Source organism: Hippopotamus amphibius, chromosome 6 (assembly GCF_030028045.1).
Source record: "Hippopotamus amphibius kiboko isolate mHipAmp2 chromosome 6, mHipAmp2.hap2, whole genome shotgun sequence".
NCBI lineage: Eukaryota > Metazoa > Chordata > Mammalia > Artiodactyla > Hippopotamidae > Hippopotamus > Hippopotamus amphibius.
This window is the reverse complement of record NC_080191.1, coordinates 57611939-57636193: the sequence shown is the minus strand read 5'-3', so window position 1 is coordinate 57636193 and position 24255 is coordinate 57611939. Positions and strand designations below refer to the sequence as shown.

The following is a 24255-nucleotide window of genomic DNA, read 5'->3' as shown; positions in this document are numbered from 1 at the left end:
TGTCTATCTTTTCAAAAACTAATCTGATCAGGTGACTGATACCCACTTCCTCTACCACCTTAAAAAGTTCAATGACTTCCCACTCTTTGGAGAAACAAAAATCTACATATACAAGGCCCTTGCCTGGTCTAATTCCTGTCTACCTTTCCAGTCTCTTCTTATACCATGCTCCTCTCCCAGCTCTCTGCCCTGGGCACAATGGTCTTTTTGCAGTTCCCTGCCACAGAGCCTTTAAAAATGGGCTTGTTTCCTCTATTTGGAATAGAACCAGGGACTCCCTACAGTTAATGCATACTCATTCATCTTAAAGCATCACCTAATGAAGAAAGACTTCCCTACATCTCCTCAACCAGACTATACCTCCTCTTACACCCTCATTGTACTGTCATTCACTTTTAAGCATTCATCACAGTAATTTAACACTTACTTGTATGATTATCTAATAATTTGATTTTTAAAAGGACTGTCACAAAGGGTGACAAAGACTGATATCCATGAGATGAAGAATGTAGGTTCCTTTAATGCAGTTTAAGCAGTAAGACGTTAACTGAACACCAAGAGCTGTCCAAGCTGAAATCAACCCTGGGAAAAGTATAAATATCCTTCCCTTTAAGTTCACACAGAGGTATCCACTTGTTGACGATACTGCCCAATCAGGGTTAGGATCCGATCAGATCCTTTCAGAAGCTACCTCTGTCAAACTCAGAGATTTTAATACACTCATGGCCTCCATTTCTACCTGCCTGTTTTAAAAAATCTAACTGTATGCCAATCACCTCACCAGGTGCAAAATAACATCAACACATTCTATCTAGTGTTTACAGCAAGCTGTATAAAACAAAGGTCAATTTCCCAGAAGTTCTTAGCAGGCCCAGACTGCAGCCCATGTGAGATCCAGACTTGCCCTCTCCTACTAGAGAATAAGCTCTAAGCACAGAAACCCTGCCTTTTTGCTTAGATTTTTCTTCCCTTTGTCCAAACTGTATCCTCAGTGTCTGGCAGAGAATAAAAATTGTTAAGAATAAATCAAAATGAACAAATACATATAAAACACAGCACTGTACAAGCTTTGCACAGAAAGACCTGGATATGAATTCCAACTATGTTATCTCCTTACAAGTTGCTAAACCTCTGAACATCAGTTTTCTCATTTATAAAACAGAAGCAATACTCATTTTACAGAAACATCATGTATAAAGCTTTTAGAACACACAAGTCACTCAACAGGGTTAGCCATTATTAAATTAATATCCTCCTCTTTGGAGGCACTCTCCATTTATATGAATAATATTTAAGTATGCATCAAACATTTATTCATTCAGGTACCTAAAGGTATATTCCATAGTAATTTATATCACTAGGGCAATGAAGAAGCATCAGGGTCTTCCTATAGTTGACAATACATTACTCCTTTCATTTTGTGTGGTAAAGCCCTAAAGTTTCTATCAAGCACTAGTCCATATTCTAACAGATTAAAAGCTTTACTTTCTTTCTTCCTTTTTTTAGGGGGAAGGGGTGGTAGGGGATTGGGAGGTTGGGAGAATGAGGTAGGAGAGATATAATTTAGACTGGTAAAACATTTCAACAGCTGGAAAGTCAGCTCTTAGCAAAGACTCTCTTTTAAAAAATGTACCTACTGCAGAAACTTAAGGTACTACTTAGAAAAATGCTAAGAAATTAGATACTTTTCAAATGCTCACTTAATACATACGCTTCCAGCTAACCATTTTCTAGATTCTCTAAAATCTGAACACCAGAAAAGACGCATAGATCATTTCATCTAATTCTTCACAGAATGCCTTTACTAAAATTTAATGAAGTCCCAGTCCTGACCTGCCCTTCCTTTGGCTACTCAAGACTTACGGATTCAAAGGAAAGATACTAAACAACAGCCTGGGTTTTCAGTCTAATTCACTCATTCTTTTTTCAATTCCCTTCAGTTACACTGAAGAATGCTCTCCTAATCAGTAACATGTAAATTTTCTATTCTATCACTTGCAGGTACCACATGAAATGCATATTTTTAGACCTGAAAACAACTTACTCAAATCAAATCAGTTTCTAATGACTTTAAGGGTTGAGGAATCTTTAACCTAAACTGAGATTTCTTAGTGGCTGCTGGCTGCTCCACCAAAAAACTTATTTCTAATACAGATTTTTTAAGTTGTCCATTACTGATTAGGCCAGGGGTCAGCACAGTAAATATTTTAGACTTTGGAGGCTACACAGTGCTATCACACAACAGGCATATTTCATTTTATTGTGCTTTGCAGACAGTGTATTTTTAACACAATGAAGTTGTGGCAACCCTGCATTAGTGAAGGAGGCATGCTGACATGCCTCTTGCACCCAACAGTCAAGTTGTGAATGTAAAGGAAAAGTTCTTAAAGGAAACTACAAGTGCTATTCCAATGAATACATGAAAGATGAGCCAGCAAAGCAGCCTTATTGCTCATATGGAGAAAGTTTTAGTGGTCTGGATAGAAGATTAAATAAACCAGACACCACATTCCCTTAAGCCAAAGCCAAATCCAGAGCAAGTCCCTTTCTTCAATACTCTGAAGGCTGAGAGAAGCAAGTTGCAGAAGAAAAGTGTGAAGCTAGCAGAGGTTGGTTCATTAGATTTAAAGAGAGACTTCATCTCCATCACATAAAAGTGCAGAGTGAAGCAGCAAGTGCTGATGCAGAAGCTGCAGCAAGTTATCCAGAAAGATCTAGCTCAGATAATCAATAAAGAAGCTACATTAAACAACAAATTTTCAATGTAGACAAAACAGCCTTATGTTGGAAGAAGATGCCATGTAGGACATTCATAGCTACAGAGGAGAAGCCAATGCCTGTCTTCAAAGTTTCAAAGGACATGCTGACTCTCTTGTTAGAAGCTAACGCAGCTGATGACTAGTTGAAGCCATTACTCATTTACCATTGTGAAAATTCTACTGCCTCAGAAAATTATGCTCAATCTACTATCCTGGGCTCTCTAAATGGAACAACAAAACCCGTATGACAGCACATCTATTTACAAAACAGCTTACTGAATATTTTAAGCCACTGTTGAGTCCTACTGCTCAGAAAAAAAAAAATTCCTTTCAAAATATTACTGCTGACAACACACCTGGTCACCCACCCAGAACTCTGATAGAGATGTACAATGAGATTAATGTTTTCATGCCTGCTAAATACAACATCCATTCTGCAGCCCACAGATCAAGAAGTCATTTCAACTTTCAAGTCTTACTAATTCAGAAACATATTTCGTAAGGTTATAGCTACAATAGACAGTGATTCTTCTGATGGATCCAGGCAAAGTTAACTGAAAACTTTCTGGAAAGGATTCACCATTCTTGACGCCATTGAGAATATTCACGATTCATGGGAAGGGGTCAAAATATCAATTTTTTAAAATAAATTTATTTATTTTATTTATTTGTTTATTTTATTGGCTGTGTTGGGTCTTTGTTGCTGTGCGCAGGCTTTCTTTTAGTTGCAGTGAGTGGGGGCTACTCCTCGTGGTGGTGTGCTGGATCCTCATTGCTGTGGCTTCTCTTGCTGCAGAGCACGGGCTTTAGGTGTGTGGGCTTCAGTAGTTGCAGCACATGGGCTCAACAGTTGTGGCTCACGGGCTCTAAAGCGCAGGCTCAATAGTTGTGGCACACGGGCTTAGCTGCTCCGCGGCATGTGGGATCTTCCTGGGGCAGGGATCAAACCCGTGTCCCCTGCATTGGCAGGTGGATTCTTAACCACTGCGCCACCTAGGAAGCCCCAAAATATCAATGTTAACAGGAGTTTGGAAGAAGTTGATCCCAATCCTCACAACTGACTTTGAGGGGTTCAAGACTTCATGGAGGAAGTAACTGCAGATGTGGTGGAAATAGCAAGAGAACTAGAATTAGAAGTGGAGCCTGAAGATGTAACTGAATTGCTGCCATCTCATGACAAAATTTTAATGGATGAGGAGTTGCTTCCTATGGATGAGCAAAGAAAGTGGTTTCTTGAGATAGAATTCTATCCCGAAGAAGATGCTGTGAAGACTGTTGAAATGACAACAAAGGATATAGAATTTTACATAAACGTGGTTGATAAGGCAGGATTTGAGAGGACTGACTCCAATTTTGAAAGTTCTACTATGGAAAAATGCTATCAAACAGCACTGCATTCTACATAGAAATGTCTGTAAAAGGAAGAATCAATCCATGCAGCAAACTTCACTGTTGTCTTCTTTTAAGAAATTGCCACAGCCACTCCAACCTTCAGGAACCACCACTCTGATCAGTCAGCAGCCATCAACACCAAGGCAAGACCCTCCACCAACAAAATGATTACAAGTTGCCTAAGGTTATGGTTAGCATTTTTTAGCAACAAATTTTTAAAATTAAGGTAGCAAATTTTTTAGACCAAATGCTACCGCACACCTAATAGACTACAGTACAGTGTAAACATAACTTTTATATGCACTGGGAAAGCAAAAAATTCATGTGACTCACTTTACTGCGATATCTGCTTTATTGTGGTGGTCTGGAACCAAACCCAAAATATCTGAGGTATGCCTGTACTTAGCACTACCCTTGTATCAAGAAAGCAGCCACAGACAATTCGTATAGGAATGGGCAGAATGTGTGCCAACATAACTTCTTTTACAAAAGCAGGGCACCCCCTGATTTGGGACGATTTTATTTCTCAATCCTACAAACATGCAGTTTTGTTTACTTGTTTGTTTTTGGGTAAACATGATAATCTCACATCCTGCAAAATGTATTCAGGCCCTTCCTCATCTATGCACTGAGTAAGGCTCATTACCCAAAATTTAACAAAATGTTGTACTTCATGCTTGTTATTTCAAGCAAACTCCTCACTTCAAAAATTTTAGTGCCTTTCCCAATTTAAGCAATATTAAGTGAATTCTACTATGACCCTAGAAGAGTGCAACAAAAAACTTATGACCTGACAAACCCAAGAGAACCATCAAATTGGGGTAAAATCTTACTCACTCACAGGTTAAAGTGTGAACCTAAAATAGTAATCAACCCAATCCATTTTTCTCAACCATGGTCCTCTAGGGCCTTGAGAGTACGGGTTAGGATCCTTCAAATCTCCTAAGAAATCAGAAAATCAGAAATCACCAAAGTTCCTGGAACCAACATAATCTTAATACTTTCAAGATAGCGTGCTGACCACCTTTTCTTTTCTTTCTCCTATTGGCAGGACAAAAAGGGAATAATTTTTAAAGGAATTTAAAACTCACAATAAAAAATAGAATGGGAAGGGGAAAAGAATAAGCAGACAAGATGTCACACATTTCCAGAAAATAGAAATGTGGTAAGAGGATTGGTTAACTGATGAAACAAAGAGGAAACCACAAGCCACAATACACACAAAAGATACAGCCAGAGGGAAATAATTTGCCCTGCAAAAATCCAGTCTCACCATTCAAAATCAAGGTATTCAGAGGGCAATAGCAGCACAAGTGAACTAATGCCTCATCTACTGTTGCAAAATGTCAATAAATAACGTCTAAAATTGACCTTTAAAAAAACACATATAAAATTATTACTTAGTGATATGAAGGTTATCATCTGAAGAACGGAAGTATTATGAATTAAAACACCGTTTGGGGGATCCAGCATATGGTGAAAAGGAAGAGCTTCCAATAAAATCTGTTTTGTACTCAAAGAACTACATGCGTAAGTTATTTTGAAAAATATAACAATTATATTTTAATATAATCTTGTTCTAACTCCACCTGCCAACCCTGGCCTTCTACAGTATATCTCTCCCCCAAAATTCATACGTTGAAGTCCTGATCCCTAATGTGACTGTGCAGTGGCCACTTGTGAACGCAAGAGTAAGAGGTGACGATCCTCCACATAGTCAAAAATCCACATATGACTTATAATCAGCCCTCCATATCTATGGTTCTCCATCCGTGGATTCAACCAATCACGGGTTGTGTGGTATTGTAGTATTTACCACTGAAAAAATTCCACATACAAATGAAACTTCACAGTTCAAACCCGTGTTGTTCAACAGTCAGCTGTATTTGAAAATTGGGCCTTTAAAGAGGTACTGTATTTAAGGTTAAATGAGGTCATAAGAGTGAAGTCCTTATCCAATAGAATTACTGTCCTTCTAAGAAGAGACACTAGCAAACTAGCTCCCTCTCACAACCGTGTGAAGACACACATGAGAAGGCTACAAGGCAAGTAAGACCTGAGGGTGGCCACTAGGAACTCAGAGAGACCCCCAGCCCACAGCAAGCAAATAAAACGGAGACCTCAGTCCTACAACGGCAAGGAACTATATAAAGCCAACAATTTAAATGAGCTGGGAAGATGATCACAAATTTCAAGTAGAGCACAGCCTGGCTGGCGCTTTGATTTCAGCCTGGTAAGAACAGCAGCAGAGGACCCAGCTAACCAGTGCCTGATCCTGACCCACAGAAATTGTGAAAAAAGTACATCGTGCTTAACCCTCAAGCTAAATTTGTGGCAATGTGTTACACAGCAACAGAGAAAGAATAAAGTAGAAGAAAGCCGTGAATGATTTATCTTCATTTTCTAACCTGACTATATAGATTTTTCACTTCTCATAAATACTTTTGCAAAAATTACTTTTATAATTCAAAGTATTCAACAGAAATTAAAATTTCAAAATAAAACACTTCTGTCTTTTCCTAAATAACTTCAAAAAACTGAAATTCAGTATTCTGCATATAGGAATAAAAAGCAAACCAGAGACTTGTTTCACTGATAAAGTCATTTCAAAGAGCATAATATTCACCAACTTTAATACCTGAAAACCAATACACTTCATTACAAATTTTACCTCAACAAGTCAAAAACTAGGTATTCTCTATATCCAAAATTTCTCACTTCCTAACATGAGCTGTTCTTTCTTTATACAACACAGTCTTGCATATTACTTTTGGTTTGGAATATACCATAAACTATTTGATAATATAAGCATGTAACAAAGTGACATATAAAATCAGATGCACAAGACATAACAAAATGTGACCAAAGAACATTAACATTAGACTAACAGTAGTAGGTTCAACATTAAGAAAAGCACATTCCAAAAACAATAATGTGACCAATATTGATTTTTTCCTAAGGTTTTAAAAGTAAATTTCTCTGTTAAAAGTATGTGAAACATACTTTTCTCTATAAACTTGGGTTAACTTCTACTGAAGTAGCAATATACCTGAGCAATCAGAATGTTTTAAAGAGCAAAGGCTAAATAAAAGATGTATCACAGATATTCAGTGAGGACCACCAGATCAGGCTTTTAACGAAGGCAGAACCCCCAATTTTATACTAAATATTGTGCCAGTATGAAAACTTGAGAACGAAGTTTCAAATGTATCTTTGGGAGGAAAAAAAAGCCACAAAGAACTGCAAACACCAAAGCACAAAACCTGAAATGTTACATAATACCTAAAAACAAGTGAGAGACCATAAGAAATAATCATCTTAAAAATAACAAAAACAAAACTTATAACCTTTTTTCTGGCTATAAAAATATTTTAGTACCGAAAAATGGGAAAATGCAAAAAAAGCATGAAGATAGCAGAAAACACAAACCATTCATAATTCAACAACTCATCACTCATTCCAAATATACTCAATTAGTGCCAGGCACTATGCATTCAATAGAACAGGTAGACAGTCTCTGTCCCCCATTCAACTGATGGGCTGCTTTTTGATATGGACAATATTCTAATAAACAAATAGACACAATTTGCAGAGTATAGTTAAGTACATACCAAAAGTAATAATGTAATATGGTGAAAAGTATGCAAAACTATACATCTTTCTCAGAATCTCATATCCAGAATCTCTTTTTAAAAAAATAAGACATATGTAAAAGGAAATGATGCCTATTTTTTTAAAATTATAAACCTGAATTATGCAAACATCTGTCCAGTATTTTTTGAGGGGTGGGGTTAGAAATCCTCTAGTTAAAAAAAAAAAAAGGAAAAAAGCCAGAATTTGATATATTAAAGGTACTAACAAGATTATTATGACAAATACAAATGTTTATATCCTTCATAAATAATTATCTTTTGCTACTGGCTATAAGCAGTTTCACATAAATAATTAACCTTTTATATTATTAAGCAGGATATCCCATTTCTCAAGAATGGCAGACCTCTAAAGTTAATATTATAGTTTTAAATACTATCAAAAAGGAAGCTATTTTAGAATCTAAGTTATAGCTTAAAACTGTTAGTAACAAAGAAAAACTATCAACTCTCCCCCCCCCAAAAAAAATCACCATTTAAAGAACTAAATTTAGGCCTCAAGAACTTATTTATATGGCCCTTTAATTCAACATCCAAATTTATACAACCTTTCCAAGTCCCTGGAATAAAGGGGGTTAAAAAATACTCTTAAAGAAAGTACATATGAGTTACACTCAGCCAAGATGGAGTAAGGAACTGTAGCCTCTCTCCCCCACTAATTACAAGTAAACCCTACTGACTACATATAAAAAGCAACTACCTGAGAACTCTGAAAGAGAGAACACCAAGCCCATTGGAGTCAAACTTGAACACTGACCAGTTACAGCAGGGAAGCGAGCTGTGTGTGGTTATTAAGGTAAATTTCGCAGTGTTTTGTGTTCCTGTGTTATCTCCAGGCTTTGATCCCAGAGGCGGCATTATCAAATGGTGCAGCCAATACAGAATCAAAAAATATAATACTAGGGGAAACCCTCTTCATCCAGCCAGAAAACTAGGTAAAAAGAATCTTCCACGCTACTGGGGAGGTGGGCGTGAGGAAAAAAACTCCTCCTCCCCCTTCTCTTCCCAGGCCCTGCTAAAGGTTAAAGGGCAGCCACTGTTGCCACCCCAGCACCAAAAACCACAAGAGAAAAGCCATCTCCAGACAGAAAAAGGGTCCCTACTAACCAAAAAATACCATTTTCCTCTCTCTCTTGCCACTTCACTGAAGGCTAAACCTGGAGAGAAACTTGACCTTTTGGCTAGAGAAAAGGAAAAAAGAGGCCCTAGAATCTGGAGAGTACGGGAACCCCAGAGAGAGCTGGAAGAGAGGAGCCCCTAATTCTGTGCATCAACTAACTTAAGTCCTGGGCTCATGGGTCTGTGTGAAACAGACCCAAAGAAGCCCAGTAAAGACTCTGAGAACTAACATCTATGTAAACCATTACCCAATACCTAGACAACTGAGTGGCACATATGCTGGGCACACCTAAACAGCAAAAGAAATGCTCTGAAAACTGAACTGACAGTGGAACCACCCAAAAAGGCAAGACAGAACTTGCATCCTGAACCAAACCAAGCTGAATGCCTGCTAAACAAAAATCAACATTCTTCAAAGGGTTTTAATAAAGTACTACAGTACAATATTGCAAATATCCAGTATACAAGCCAAACTTACTTGACATACCAAAACACACCACACACACACTCTCTCTCTCTCTTTCTCTCTCTCTCTTCTGGAAAATCTGTCCACACTGATCAAGGGGAAAAAATAATCAATAGATGCAAACCCCAAGATGCTGCTGCTGCTGGAATTATCAGTCAAGGACTTCAAAGAAGTTATAATCATTCTAACTAAGGTAAAGGAGAAAACTCTTGAAATAAATGCAAAACATAGAAGTTTTCAGCACTGAATGTGAAACTACAAAAAAGAACCAAATGTAAATCTTATAACTGAAAAAGAGAGTATAGAGAGTATGGCACTATATATAAGAGCTATAAAATTTTACCAGTGACTTACATATTTTAAAGAAGCAGAAGTCCATAATCATGATTATTTTTGCATCAACATTTTATATACATGACAGGTTAAAAAAAAAATGTCCAAAAAGAGAGATTCAGTAAGATACACAAAGAGATAGAAAGTTAACTTGATATACACATTATTAATGCAGAAATATGGAAATGTCTAATATGGTACATAACAAATAAAATATGTGCAATAACTGCAACTTTATAAATACAAGAATTAAATGCCAAAACTTCCTTGCACATATTATTCAAATATAAGCTGATTTAACTTTGATAGATTAGCTTACTAGGTTCCAAAGATAATCAGGTAACCAAATACAGGTGAGAAAAATAAATGTATCCAGCTTCTTCATATCTAAATTCATCTGAATGCATTAGATCTACTTTGCTCAGAGTGGAATGCCAAAGCCAGAGTCATGACATACATTTCTTTACTCCCCGTCCCCCCGAACTTTACTTTTAATAATCTTTGCAATCCTGTATCTATAATCCTATGCCAATATTCATGGAAATAAAGAACTACTTCAAAGCAGCAGAATGTCTCACTCTGAAATAATCTCTAATATAATTTACAATTAATGTACAACAATCACCCTTGTATACTTACTTTCAAATTTACTTTGAGAGTTAATCATAAGCACTCACACAATAATCTTACTCAGCTCAATCAAGTTTTATTTTCAAGGTAAAACCAACTAAAAACAAAGAGCTGGGAAATACAAATCCAACTTGAACTGATTTTTAGGTCAAAGCTAATCAGTGACTTAAACCAACATCCACTGATTAGCTACTGTAGATATGCATAATATATTAGGCCCTTCAGGGGATAAAAGATAACATGAAGACCTTCACCTCAGCTATGGGGCATAATTTAGTGCCAAAATAAAAAACGCTACTGGGGAAGGTATTCAGACAAATGAAATGTAGTTAGAAACAATAAATAAAAGGTTTAATAAAGAAAATGGAAGTGAAATGAACTAACTGGGAAAAGAATGTTCCTGTTACAGCTGTGATTCTCTTCTATACTATTTACTTATATAGCATACTCATCAATGAATCTCTTGACAAGCAGTAATTTCCACAAAGGATTGGAGAAGTGGCTATTTCCTAATAGGAATGCATTAATATCTCAACAGGCTGCAGTGCTTTCCTACTGAAGTATCACTAAGTACCAAAAACAAGACACAAAGATGGGAATACATAGTGCATAGCTTTGCATATAGTAAATCTTCCCATTTCATAGCATGTGCAAATATGCAATACATATGACAAGCATATTATATATTTACATATGAATATTTATAAATAACTTATTTATAAAATAGTCTTATAAAAAGCCTTAAATTCACAGTTAAGAAATCTACACAGGGACTTCCCTGGTGGCACAGTGGTAAAGAATCTGCCTACCAATGCAGGGGACATGGGTTCGATCCCTGGGCTGGGAAGATCCCACATGCCACAGAACAACTAAGCCAGTGAGCCACAACTACTGAAGCCCACGTGCCTAAAGCCTGTGCTCCACAACAAGAGAAGCCACCTCACTGAGAAGCCTAAGCACCGCAATGAAGAGTAGAGCCTGCTCACCGCAACTAGAGAAAAAAGCCTGTGTGCAGCAATGAAAACCCAATGCAGCCAATAAATAAATTAATTAAAAAAAAAAGAAATCTACACAGTTGAAAGCAAAGGAATCTGAAAGGTTTTTAAAGCACAAAGTGATTCAAACAAAACAATTGTTTGAAGAAATTAATCTAGTAAAAATTAACCTAGTATTCTTTAAAAAATGTAGTGCTACTCTATGAATGAGAGAACACAGAATAATAAATTAAAAGCCAATTAAAAACTGACTATATCAGTGGGAAGTTGTTGTATAACAAAGGGAGTCCAACTCGAGGATGGAAGATGCCTTAGAGGACTGGGGCAGGGAGGGTGGGGGGGACTCGAGGGTTGGGGGAGTCAAGGAAGGGAGGGAATACGGGGATATGTGTATAAAAACAGATGATTGAACTTGATGTACCCCCCCAAAAATAATAAATAAATAAATAAAATTAAAAAAAATGACTATAACAAAATGGGGAGTGATGAGGACATGGACCAGTGCAATCACAAAGTATTAAGTATTTGTACTAAGAATAAAAAAGAAGAGAAGATGCAAAACGTATTTTTTAAAGTAATTCATTGGATTTCATGACTGAAAAGATACAAATAAGAGAGAGGCACCTATGAAAAATCCAAGTTTTCAGGTCTGAGTGTTCAGCAGCACATTTTTACTACTGACATAAAGAGGAAGTCTAAAAGTCTGTAGAAGAAAGAGAAATTTAGATTGGGGTGATAACAATACCATTTTATGTACACATAATACCTAGAAGATATTGGACTGAATCCCCAAAAAGAAAATCAAAAATACAGTCTTTCCTGAAGAGCCAAGAGTTGAAGAGACAAAGAATAAACACTGAAGACTAAATATCAGAGAGAAGCAGCAGACCAAAAGGCTAGCAGGCCTTAGGGTGAAATCATTCCAGAAATGTGAGCAACAAATACAAAGACTGAAAAAAGAGGCAGTAGCACATTAAGAAAGAAGATAATATTACTTTTCATCTCTACAGCACTCTGTCAACTATTAAGCACTATCATATTATACATGCTATATCAATTTTACCTTCAGAATGGCCCAGTGAGATTAGTATTCATTATTCTCATTTTATAGATACATAAACTTAGGGTAAACGACCTAACTAAATTCAAACTGATACTAAGCTACAGAACCATGTCTCAAACCCAGTTCTTCTGGCTACCCTGACATTCGGTTTCCAAAAACAAAGTCCACCATGTAGCATCCAACTAAACATACACAACTGGGCACTAAGTAAGATGGTAGATGACTGTGGCGACAACCATGTAATAGCATCAACCTAATAACCAAGAAGATTTAAGGACAACAGATTATGAAGCCTGTATGTCTAGTGATCAAGTTTTAAGTCTTCCAACTGTTAACAAGGGAGCTCATTTTCTCTAAAGGATGTAATTCAAATAACATTAAAACAGACAATCTTTCTCCCCAAAGCTAAGACATATAATATTTTGGATTTGAGAGAAATATTACAAAACATTAATATGGTAATAAATGCTGACTGAAAAATTCAGAACACTGAAAACTCTCATTCACTGCACCCTATCCACCTACTTCTCTCTTAAGAAATAACCACTGCTAAAAGGCTGGTAGGCTACCTTTCAGCATCTTTTATATGCATCTATATGTGTGTTTGTGCATGTATATATACACAAATGTATATATGTGACATACAAACTATAAACACAATCCGGTGCAAAATTATACTCCTCATAACTATTTAAAATTAATTCTCGTAAAAGCCTTGCTGGATTTAGTAGAACACTGAAATTCTTACACATGATGGCCAACAATAATACTGGTCCAAAATTCATCATGGTCTGTATTTTGTTACTGTCTGATATTCAAAACTTTTGTTAAACTAAACATTTCTCCAACTTTAAAAATACGTTGAATGTAATCTAGCACTTTCCTTATAGCTCATATTCTCCAAAACTTTTATCCATTATTAAAATGTTACAACATGAAAATACTTTCCAGGGCAACAGAGACATCCACAATGACAGTAAATGCTCCCAGTTGCAGCTTTAAAAAACACTTTTCCTAGTACTCTTTAGTTTTCTCTAGAAACCAAGAATGTTAGAACTAGTATTCTCTAGCTTTCCAAGTACTTTATAAAATTATTTTACAATCTTATATATTAAAAGCAACTTCTTCAAATATTTAAAATTTTATTTATACCAATTTTTTTTAATATCTCAAAACCACCCAATATTTTAAATATTTAAACCAATTCTGGAAGGTAGTCAGGGAAGGTATATTATCCCTATTTTAAAAATGAGTAAACTGAAGCTAAGAAAAATTAATTAGAAAACTTATTCACTAGGGCTAATATTTAAGAGATCCTAAAAGTTATCTTGTCTAATCACATTTTACAAATGGTAAAACAACCATCTCCTTCCTTGCCAACTGTAATCTATCACATCTTACTTTGAAAGCAACTATATTAATTTTGCAGCATTGTTGTGTGTTAAAATACCTGTACCAGGAACTTTCTAAACAGTAGTCTGTGAAAATTTAAAGAAAGAAGTTACAGAGTAGCCACCATTACTAAAAGGAAAATTAGAAACATGCTAAGGATACAGGCTTATACAGTAACTGTATCCCTCCCTACAAAGAAGGTATAAGATATAATACTCAAAGGCTTTTTTAAAATTTCTGCAGAGGGCTGGGTTGCTAGAACACTGCTGGTCAGTGGGTGCTATTGTACAATACCTCTTTGCCAAGGCATGCATGTTTTCCTATGGCACCCTATTTTATGAGCAGGAAAGTAGCAGCCCAGAAGTTTGTTCCTCATTGTGGTCCAGGGTTAGCATAAAGTGATAATAATTTACTAAGAATCACCAATTCCCACTCCTCTTCCACCTACAACATACATAAACACTACCAAAATCTCGCTCAAAAAATTATACTGAAAAAGTGAAAAGAATGAACAAAGACACAGAGAACAGAAATTTCTCCTAATTTGGTTGCTATGTGCCTCTCATAAGCTGTAATTCTTAAACAAGTTTCATCATCTTTTGGTCTTGATTCTTCATCTGTCTGTTAAATGATATACTATCACACGTGTTTCAGGTCTAAAATTTGTAATTTCTGGAAATCAAGTTTAACCATTAACAAGGAAGTAAACAAGGAACCCAATTAGAACCTATAACTACAAATGCATAGCATGCGTGTAATGGTCTTTAGCTACCCCATTCTAAAATCAAAGAGAACAGAAATGATTCTCCATGGGAGAAATCAAAATGTATAAATATAAACAAAAACATACATATACAAAAATAAATCTTCAGTTTAAATTTTCTCTGGAATCCAAACAATCCACCTTCCTTTAATTTCAGTTCTTTACTATGTTTTTTGTAACATTAAAATAAAAAGATGTGAATTTTACCTCCTCTTAATTTTAGAAGTACTAAATAATTTATAAGTATTTTAGTAACAGTGAAATGGCCAAAATGAGAACAAGAGAAAGAATAATTCATTTGTAAATCCTTTTCATTACAAACCATATTAGCTGGAATTTCTCAAATAAATATGGGTTCTATTTCTAATAATATGGTGTTTAAATTCACTACAATTCCATATTCACAATAAATTCGTTACTGCAGACAGGGTAAAGATAAGAAACTATGTGACCAAGAGGAGCTAATGAAACACTCAACGATATGAGTAGGCTCAAGTTAAGGAATTCTAACAAAATTTCATTAAATAAAATTTAAATCTTTAATTTTATTCATAGACTATGCAATTTACTACTTAACTTTTAATTGCATATAAGAACATGTGGTTGTAGAAACAGAATTTAAAATCAAGTAAATTCCAAGCAGAGTTGCTTCAAAATGTCTTTATATTCACAAATACAGTATGATGGAAAGGGTCAAGCCTTATCTAAAAAAAAAAAAAGGGAAAAAAAAAAGAAAAACTAAGATAAAAGATTCTAGAAGATTTTGCCCTAAGCCTTTTACTCTTCTTTCTCACATCATCTCCCCCTAATCTCCATCTCTAGCCTATTCTCTAAGTGTTTGAATGATATCTAGCTGGTTATCTCCACCTTGTCCCACAGACACCAAATCTTCAAGATGCCTGAAACTACTACTGTATTCAACAAACTAGTCACATTGTCTTTGGGTGGTTGAGATATGGGTGATTTCAATCCTCCTTCCATACTCTTTTATTCTAGGTGGAAAAAATGATCCCCTATCCAACCCACCAAATTATCTTTCTCAAGTATTTTCTTCCTCCTGATTTGCCCTATTAGTGATTGGTACCATCCCATTTTATCCACCTTGTCACTCAGCCAAAGCCCTGGACACCACCCTCTTCCTTATATCCAGCTCCCTATTATTACTGAATTTATTTTGCATTCATCTAGTTGTCTTCTCCCCATTATCAACGTAGCTGAGCTCATCTTCTCTATACTAATTTAACCTTCCTTCCTTCAATCTCATCCCTCCACTGACCTGCCCTGTTCCACAAAGATATTAATCATCATTCTAAAACAGATATAACACTTGTGCTTCTATTTAAAACCCTTCAGAATCTCCATTCCCTTTTGATTAAAAATGGTCTTATGTACAGTATACAAAGACCCTTCATCAGAAGATCCTTGCCTAGTCCTCCAACAGTCCTCCCAACCCCATCCCCTACCCAAAAGCTGCCATTTCCTTGAAAATGATCTTTAGCCTTTGCCTTACACGTCTCCTCCCTCATACTGTGTTTACATGATATACACAGAAGAGTATACACATACTATTTATAAATTATCTACACCACTACTCTTTGTACCACAGTATTCATATTACATTTCTTTTTTACCCTTTGTGGTAATCCACTCCCAACCCCATCCGTATTAAAATACGAGCTGTCTGAGAAAAAGGATGTAGGTATCTAATTAACCTGGTAACCACTCTGCAGAATGAAATGTACCATGACTGGAGATGGGCAGAAATGAACCAAGCTTCTAAAAGTTTGCCCCTTTGCTGCATTTTTTATCAAGTTTTCACAAAAGAATGCTCGCTCTGCAATTAATATGAAAAAAACTTAAGTCGATCAAAAGTCACTAAATGAAGAAAAATAAGAAACATGCATTTCCAGTACACACCCACACACAAAAACTGAATGTAAATTCCAGGAGGACAGAGGCTTTTTTTTTTTTTTGGTCTGTTTTGTACACTTACATCTCCAGAGCCTAGAATAGTGTTTGTACATCTGCACATGGTAGTAGATGCTCAAAAAACATGTTGAATAAATATTTTCACTAAGGCAGCTTTTTAAGTTATTTTGTTTTTGGTTTTGATGTTAAAATAAGGCTTATAAAGCCTATAAGGAATATATCTTCCTACTCAACTATAATTCTGATTTACAAGTAGCATGCTATTAACCAAGTTCTTAGGTTTCAGAGTATAGCAAGGCCATAAAAGTATGGCCTATGGTCTATTTTTGTAGGCCCTAAAACCAAGAATGGTTTTAACATTGCAAAAGAATTGTGAAAAACCAACAAGATTGTGCAAAAGAGACCTTAAGAGGCCCACAAAACCTAATATTTACCATCTGGCCCTCTACAGAAAGTCTACTGACCCCTGTGAATGGAGATTTCATTCAAAAGAGAATGAAAGTTTTTTGAATACATACTTTCACCTATGAATTGAATCTCTACTACTAAAAACATATCTTTTACCTAAGACCTTTTCCACATCTAAACCTCTACATTTTGGCTTATTTGATTTGGCTTATTTAAAGAAATAGTTTTTCTTTTTCTTTTTTTTCACCAGAGTGTAAGTGGCTATAATGCTGAAGCTAATAAGTAAAGGAGGATTAAAGTTAATTTATGTTTAATATTTTACATACTAAAAACATAAAAATGGGTGGAGGAAAAACAAAATTGAATACAAACAGAAAAAAAAAGACAAAAAACCCAAGCCAAATTATATTTCAAAGTAATAGCAAGACTACACTAAGGGGGAAAAAAACCAAGCAACGTTTGAACACGGCATTTTGACTATATACCCTCAGGCTAAAAAAGATGAACTATTAACAAATATTGAATTCTAGTTAATAGGTTTGTTTTCAGACATATGGTTTAGCAATTCTGAAACTACTTTCTGTGTAGTTTAGGATTGATAAAACAATAAATAATTTTAGGATTGATAAAACAATAAGTAAATATATTGTGGATAATGGGAACTAGTTTTCTCACTGTCAGAGAAAGGAACTAGAGATTTGCAAAGGGGAAAGGCTAGAATAAGCCCTACAGTGTTGGACTGTGGAGACAGCATGAATTCATGGCTTTTTACATAGGCAGATGGATAAAAAATAACTTTGTGTACATATACATATAAGAATATTCAGACATATACACAATTTCTAGCTCAATCTGTTAATAGATAACCACTTGAAAAAACTAGTGTTCCTCAGAGAAATGGCTGATTCCAGAGTTGGGGTGGGAATATCTTATTATACAAGAAAGTGAGTACTCAAAAATAATGAGTACATGTCAAAAGGACACAGGAGCCAGCCTGAAGGAGCTCTGACATCAAAAGATCTCAATGAATAAAAGAGAATCCCGGAGTTTATACCAATATGCATAAATACATATATGGGGAGAAGGAAAAGCTCTTATAGAATGCCAATAATAAATAAACGATATAAAATTACCATCTGACAACCACCTTAGTACTAACTGCTTCAGGCAACAATAACTGAATGCTTAAAAAAAAAAAAAAAAGAGTGAAAGTTTGATGAGTAACAAGCTATTTGCATAGTTTTAAAAATATCTTCCCATAAGATATTTGTTACAGGAACCCATGGTGGTCCAGTGGTTAGAACTCTGAGCTTCCACTGCAGGGGGCATGGGTTCGATCCCTGGTTGGGGAATTAACATCCCACAACCTGCATGGCGCAGCCAAAAATAAATTTAAAGAAAAGATATTTGTCACAAAGGGAAAAACAGTAATTTTACAATGGAGAAAAGAAACCTCGCAGAAAAAAGTTAACATTCCTGTTAATGGGATAAATAAACATCATGAGCTTCCTGAGGACACAATATCACTTCTGGGTTATTCCTGCCAAAAATCCATAACCTGAAATTAATCATGAAGCAACAGCAGACAAATCCATAGTGAGGGAATTCTAAAAATAACTGGCCTAGTCTCATCAATCATCAAAGGTCATAAAAGACAAAGAAAAAGTAACAACCAATTGCTCCAGATTAAAGGACACTAGACAGACAAGACAAGTGAATACAAGGTGTGATGTAGGATTTAGATTTACTCTTTCTATTCAGGACATTACTGATACAATCAGTACCAATAATGAAGGAGGTCTGCAGACAATTGGATTATGTCAATTTCCTGATTATCATAATTGTACTATGGTTACATAAGAGAATGTCCTTGTTTTCAGAAAATACTTTTAGAAGTAAAAGGCATTAATTGCAATTTACCCTCCAAATGCTCAGAAAAAAAGTTTACGTGCCATTCATGTGTGTGCAAAGAGAAAGAGAATAAGAAAGCAAATATGATTAAATTAGCTAGACAGAGGAGTCAGGATGAAGTGTACATAATCTTTTAACATTCTTGCAATTTTTGTGTAAATCTGAAGTTGTAAAAATAAAGTTTAAAAAGTGGGGAAAACAATTAATTTATATTTGCACATTATATCAGCAAAAAGAATTGTGAAAAACTGAGTGATGGTTCTCCTTTACACAGATGGTTCTCCTTTACATCTCAGCCAGGAGTTGAGACCCAATTCTTCTAGGCTTAGCTCTAATACTTACAAAGCTGCATTTCCTGAGTAAAATCACAACAGTAGGCCTCAGTTTCCTTGTTTGTAAAATGAAGACAGCACCTATCCTACATTTCTCACAAGTTTATCCTAAAGATCCACCAAAACATAATAATGGTTGGGAAAAATAGGTACGTAAAACACTATATATTATAAAGTGGCTCACTTTTAACAATGTTTGGTAAATAAAAAGTATTTCAAAATTACACAAGGCAGGCATTTTTTTCACCGTAACAAGCAGCTGTTTTAGAAACTAGACATTTGCTTTGTGTTTTGGTTTGGAAAAATTTTAACTTAGTCAATATACTTTTTACCATTTCAATAAATTCAAATACTTATCTTTTTTTAACCATAAAATTTTATAGTATCAAAAACATTACTAAACACAGTCATTAACCAGGACTTTGTCAACCTTTTTTAAAAAACTTAACATACAGTTGACATACAACTTGTACTGGTCAATCTTTCAGATACTGTGACCCAGAATAAAAAGATCATATATCATTTCCCTAGTTCCCAAGATCATAAAATACATGATCCAAACTCTTCATCCTTCATTCACAAGCTACTCAAATGCACCCTGAGGAATCAAATCAAATTCAGAAAATTAGTGTTTATAGTAGAGAGAGAAAGAGAAACACCAAATTTTTTTTCATGTACTGAAATCAAGGAAAAGTTTTTTTTAAATAAAAATATTTATTAGTTTATCCTTCCAAATTCATAAGGGTTTAGTCACCACTTAAAAGTATTTTTTAATCATTTGCATGTGGAGACTAATAACTCACTGACAAAAGTTCTCTAAAAAGTTTTGATTCCAAAATGCCAAATGGAGATTTAATATGATAGACAATTTAATATAAAATAAAACAATGTAGCTTGTCTTATTTCCCCATTGCTGAAAATATAAGATCACATTCTTATTTAAGAAGTCTACTTGCTCAATCTCTATTTTGAACAGCAAACAAGCAACCTAGACTTGGTAAAAGCAAAATGTTGAGTAGACCAGGCAGAACTGAGCCTGGAGAGAAGTGCTGCAACCAACCCAGTACCTAGCAAAGAAGCAAACCCAGAGTCGGTAATACCTGCCCAGCCTCACTAGCTCTGCAGCAAGGTCACTGCACACAAAGCTGATGAGGTGAAAGAAAAAGGATTACAAGAACATAAGCTCCAGGAGGGTATGCTTTTTGCTTGTGTTGTTTACAACTGTACCCCAGCATACAAAAAATGTCTGGTATATGGTAAGCACTCATTAAGTATTGGTTAAATGAATAAACAAAGGACTGCAATCCTAGGTCTTTGGAGCCAGCCTATATAAAATATACTAAGTTGCAGAATTATTTTAGAAATGAATTCGGCATATATTAAATTAATAGCCACAAACTCTCTTTTAAAAACATTAACAAATAATCTATATTCCCCATTCTGATTAAATGCAGTAGTGTCAAGGTTCCTAATGTATTTCCTGACCTACAGTAGCTACCATATTTACATACCCTTCCTTGAGTTTAAAATACGGTGTATCAGAAACTGGTAAAGCACAATTAAAAAGACAAAATAAATGCATAAAATCAAAATCAGAAAGACCAAATGCATCGTGTTTACCATCAAACTAAAGAAAGAACTCAGACAAAGAATCAGGCTATAGAAACATTTCTCACCAGCACTTATTTTTCATAAGAGTAACTCTAATAAAATGTGCTCCTCTATAATTAGAAAATCAGAAATTTAGTTCAGCCTTGTTTCTCCTTTACTACAGAATATCTGTCAATGATCTGTTGTCATCTTATAGTTTGAAGAACTTCTTCAAAATACAAGATGTATTTTACTTCCAACGCCCAAATTCAGAGATTTGCCAACTTACTCATATTATACACATGAGCAATATTTCTTTTACAAAAAATTACATGGAGCAGAATACAAGTAAATGCACCAGAGCTCAGATACGATTTATGCTCACTACTAAGTACAGTAACTTTTTTTTCACTTAACCTATTTTTTGTGAGGAAATTCAACTTATTCCCTACATGTTCTCTTTAAGATTATTAATATATTCTAAGTGACAAACTTTATGCTGCTTTCCAAGTACTTCCCATATAATCAAGACATCATTTCACTACCAAATTAAACCTAATTATTTTCCAAAAGGCCTGCCTTATGTGGGTTATAATCATCTTACTATGCTTCTTGTGTCCATGCTGCTGGAAAAGCAGTCTGTACAAGCAGGAGTAGAGAGGCACAATCCTGAGAGAGAGGAGTAGAGAAAGATGTTGAGAAAACAAAACCAGATAAAATGAGCTCACTTAAGAGTTCAGGAGTTCAGCCAGTGTTCAAGGTCAAGCTTGATTACATTCTCTCATACCATTATAAGTTAGAAGTTGTCCAATAACAGGAAAACTGGCCCTAGAAATAAATACCTAAAATTCCATGTACAAGTAGCAATATTAGCACTAATTCTAAGCCAACTACACTTCTAAAAAAAAGGAGTAAGCGATCATAAAATATGACTATTTAGAAGACTGAGGAATACAGACGTCCGTAAATGCCAAATCAAAATTACTGTACCAAACTCAATGCTGGCCTCACATAAAATGACTGAAGTGTATGTGTATCTCTCTCTCTCTCTCTCATGAGTTTCAATACTGCCAAAAAATTTTTATATTTAGTCCTGAATGTCTAAGACACTCTCAAATCATACAGAGTCCCCAAAATCATTATTATCAGTCTCAATTATCCCAGCATTCTAAATTTTTTAAATCAGTTAAGAAAACAAGTTTTATCATATGTTGTTTTAAAATGAAAAACAAAGCAAAAAGGATTTGAAACTAGCCTAATTACAATATAAAACTTAGGATGGACTTAATATAACTGAACTTTCAATGGAACAGTCCCGTCTTAGTAAGAAATGAAAACCATAACAAATCATTTTGATTTAAAATTTTCCATCTACTCCTATATGCCTACAATGCCATAAAATGACCTTCAAAATATTGCTTATACATACTAAGTCCTCCAAAATATTGATTTCATATTTAGTCAAAGAATCTTCCAGCTAATAGGGAACCTAAAAATCTCAAATCAGTCATTTATTTTTACAGAGGAGAAAACCAAATGTCCAGAAATGTTAACTGCCTTGGTCCAGTCATTCAGCTACCTACTATCATCAATCCATCCAATCGAGAAATCTTTATTTAGCATATATTATGTACTTAGGCTCTATGCTATGTACCAATGATATGAAGCAATGAAGATTTGTGGTCCCTGTCCTCATGGAACTTATAATCCGGTGGGAAAGATTACTGCTAATTACTTAAAAGTGCAGTTATCACTGGAAGGAAAAGCAGGGTGTTTTAAGACAGTATAAAAGGGGACCTAAACCAGTGATTTTCAACTACGGTCAATTTTGCCCCCTCCCCCAATGGACACTTGATAATATCTAGAGACATTTCTGGTTATCAAAACAGGGGCATCTAGTGGGTAGAAGCCAGGGTTGCTGTTAAACATCCTGTAATGCACAGGACAGCTCCTTGCAACAAATAATTATCCAGCCCAAAATATCAATAGGGCCCAGGTTGAGGAACCCTCATCTAAATCACTGGGGGCAGGGAGGGGTTAGTGAAGGCTTCCTTTCTTTATAACACTAAGATTGCTGCATCTTTAAGGGATTTTCACAAGGTAGAAACAAAAAAGGTAGCCTAATTGTTACAGTTAACCAAAACTCCCAATGGAAAGTCAAAACAGGAGAGAAAAAGGAGAGACAGATTCCCTGTTACACAAAAATGAAAGGAAAAGGCAATGTTTTATAGCTGCTTCACACAAATTCCCTTTCCTGAACCACAGGGGAAAGTACAAAAACAAATTTCACATGCTTTTATTATTCCCACTACCTTTCCCACTGTTCTCTACCAAGCCATGCCTACTACTAGATACTAGTGGAAAGACTGTACTAAAAATCCTATAGTTAGGTAAATGAACACTCTGAATACAAACTTGGAAATGAAATAAAATGAAGATGGGATTTCACTACTGATGTGAAAGACAAGGCAGAGAAGAGGAAAATGTACTGAGAAGAGGAAAATATAGTGGGTGTTAAAGTGACTCTGGAAAAGTCTACATTCTGAAACAGTTTAAAGAGCAAGCTACCTGACTAACCAAAGGATCCCAAGAACAAAAGACACTAAGAATTTAGATATCCTAAAGATGAGTAAAGAATATAAGAATCAAGGTAGATCCAAAAATTACACTGCACTAATTTTTCTGACACATGCATAACAGATTCTTATATTTTTCACATATTTTAAGAGTTCCTATATTACTAAAATGTCCTCTCCCATTAAGTTATAATTTTCTAAGGAAAAGGTCATGTATTGCTATTTTTTTCCCTCTTTTCAAAAGCAAAAACCCTACCATAATAACCTCCATACAGTGGCATTCTTAAGGGCCAGGTAGAGATATGCTGCTCACATGAAACTGCTATATTCCAGTAATCAACTATGGTCCCAAAGTAATCCACAGTTATAAACAGATGAGTGAGACCCTTTAGACTGAGATGAGAACTCTACACCATCGTAACAAGTAAACACCACCATCTTTGAGCAGCAGCAACTACAATACCTCATAATGACAGTAATTCTTCTGGAATTAACTGCTCAGGTCAAGCACCGACAAGGAATCTTATATTCCAGCGTGGACAAATTTTCTTTCATCATTTCAGAATTGACATTAGCGGTCACAGGATAAACATTCATCACAATGATGATGCTCAACTGGAAATTAAACTTTTCCCACAAAACTAGCACAGTGGGCACTTAAATATCAATTAAATATCAATTCTTGAGCCTCAATCTCATGAAACTCATGATAATTAAGAGGAATTTACCACATAAAGGATCTTCTGAAAGTGCATTTGAACATGGGGTGGGGAGGCCACAAAGCCCCTTTTTGGGGGAGGTGGGGGGGAGGCAGGCAGGCAGACATGCCAATCATGACTTGTCCATATCCTGTATAAGATCATGCATTTTTCAGACTGAAACTTACCCACAATTTGCAGATTAAAAACCTATATTCTTAACTTTAAAATCTCTGGCACGTTCCTGTC

The 24255-nt window shown here is 35.4% G+C and overlaps 1 protein-coding gene across 8 annotated transcripts in view; it reads right to left on the bottom strand.

Annotated features, from left to right (window-relative positions):
• The window catches only part of SCAF8 (SR-related CTD associated factor 8), a 204305-nt gene that overhangs the window by 177006 nt on the left and 3044 nt on the right, over nucleotides 1-24255 (bottom strand). For 2 of the 8 annotated variants that reach the window (XM_057739335.1, XM_057739336.1), the window contains one exon: nucleotides 21337-21401. The exons of the other annotated variants lie outside the window; for them this stretch is intronic. In XM_057739335.1, the coding sequence (XP_057595318.1) occupies nucleotides 21337-21354 (18 nt within the window). In that variant the 5' untranslated portion in view covers nucleotides 21355-21401. The remainder of the gene's footprint in view (nucleotides 1-21336; nucleotides 21402-24255) is intronic. 8 annotated transcript variants of the gene reach the window in all.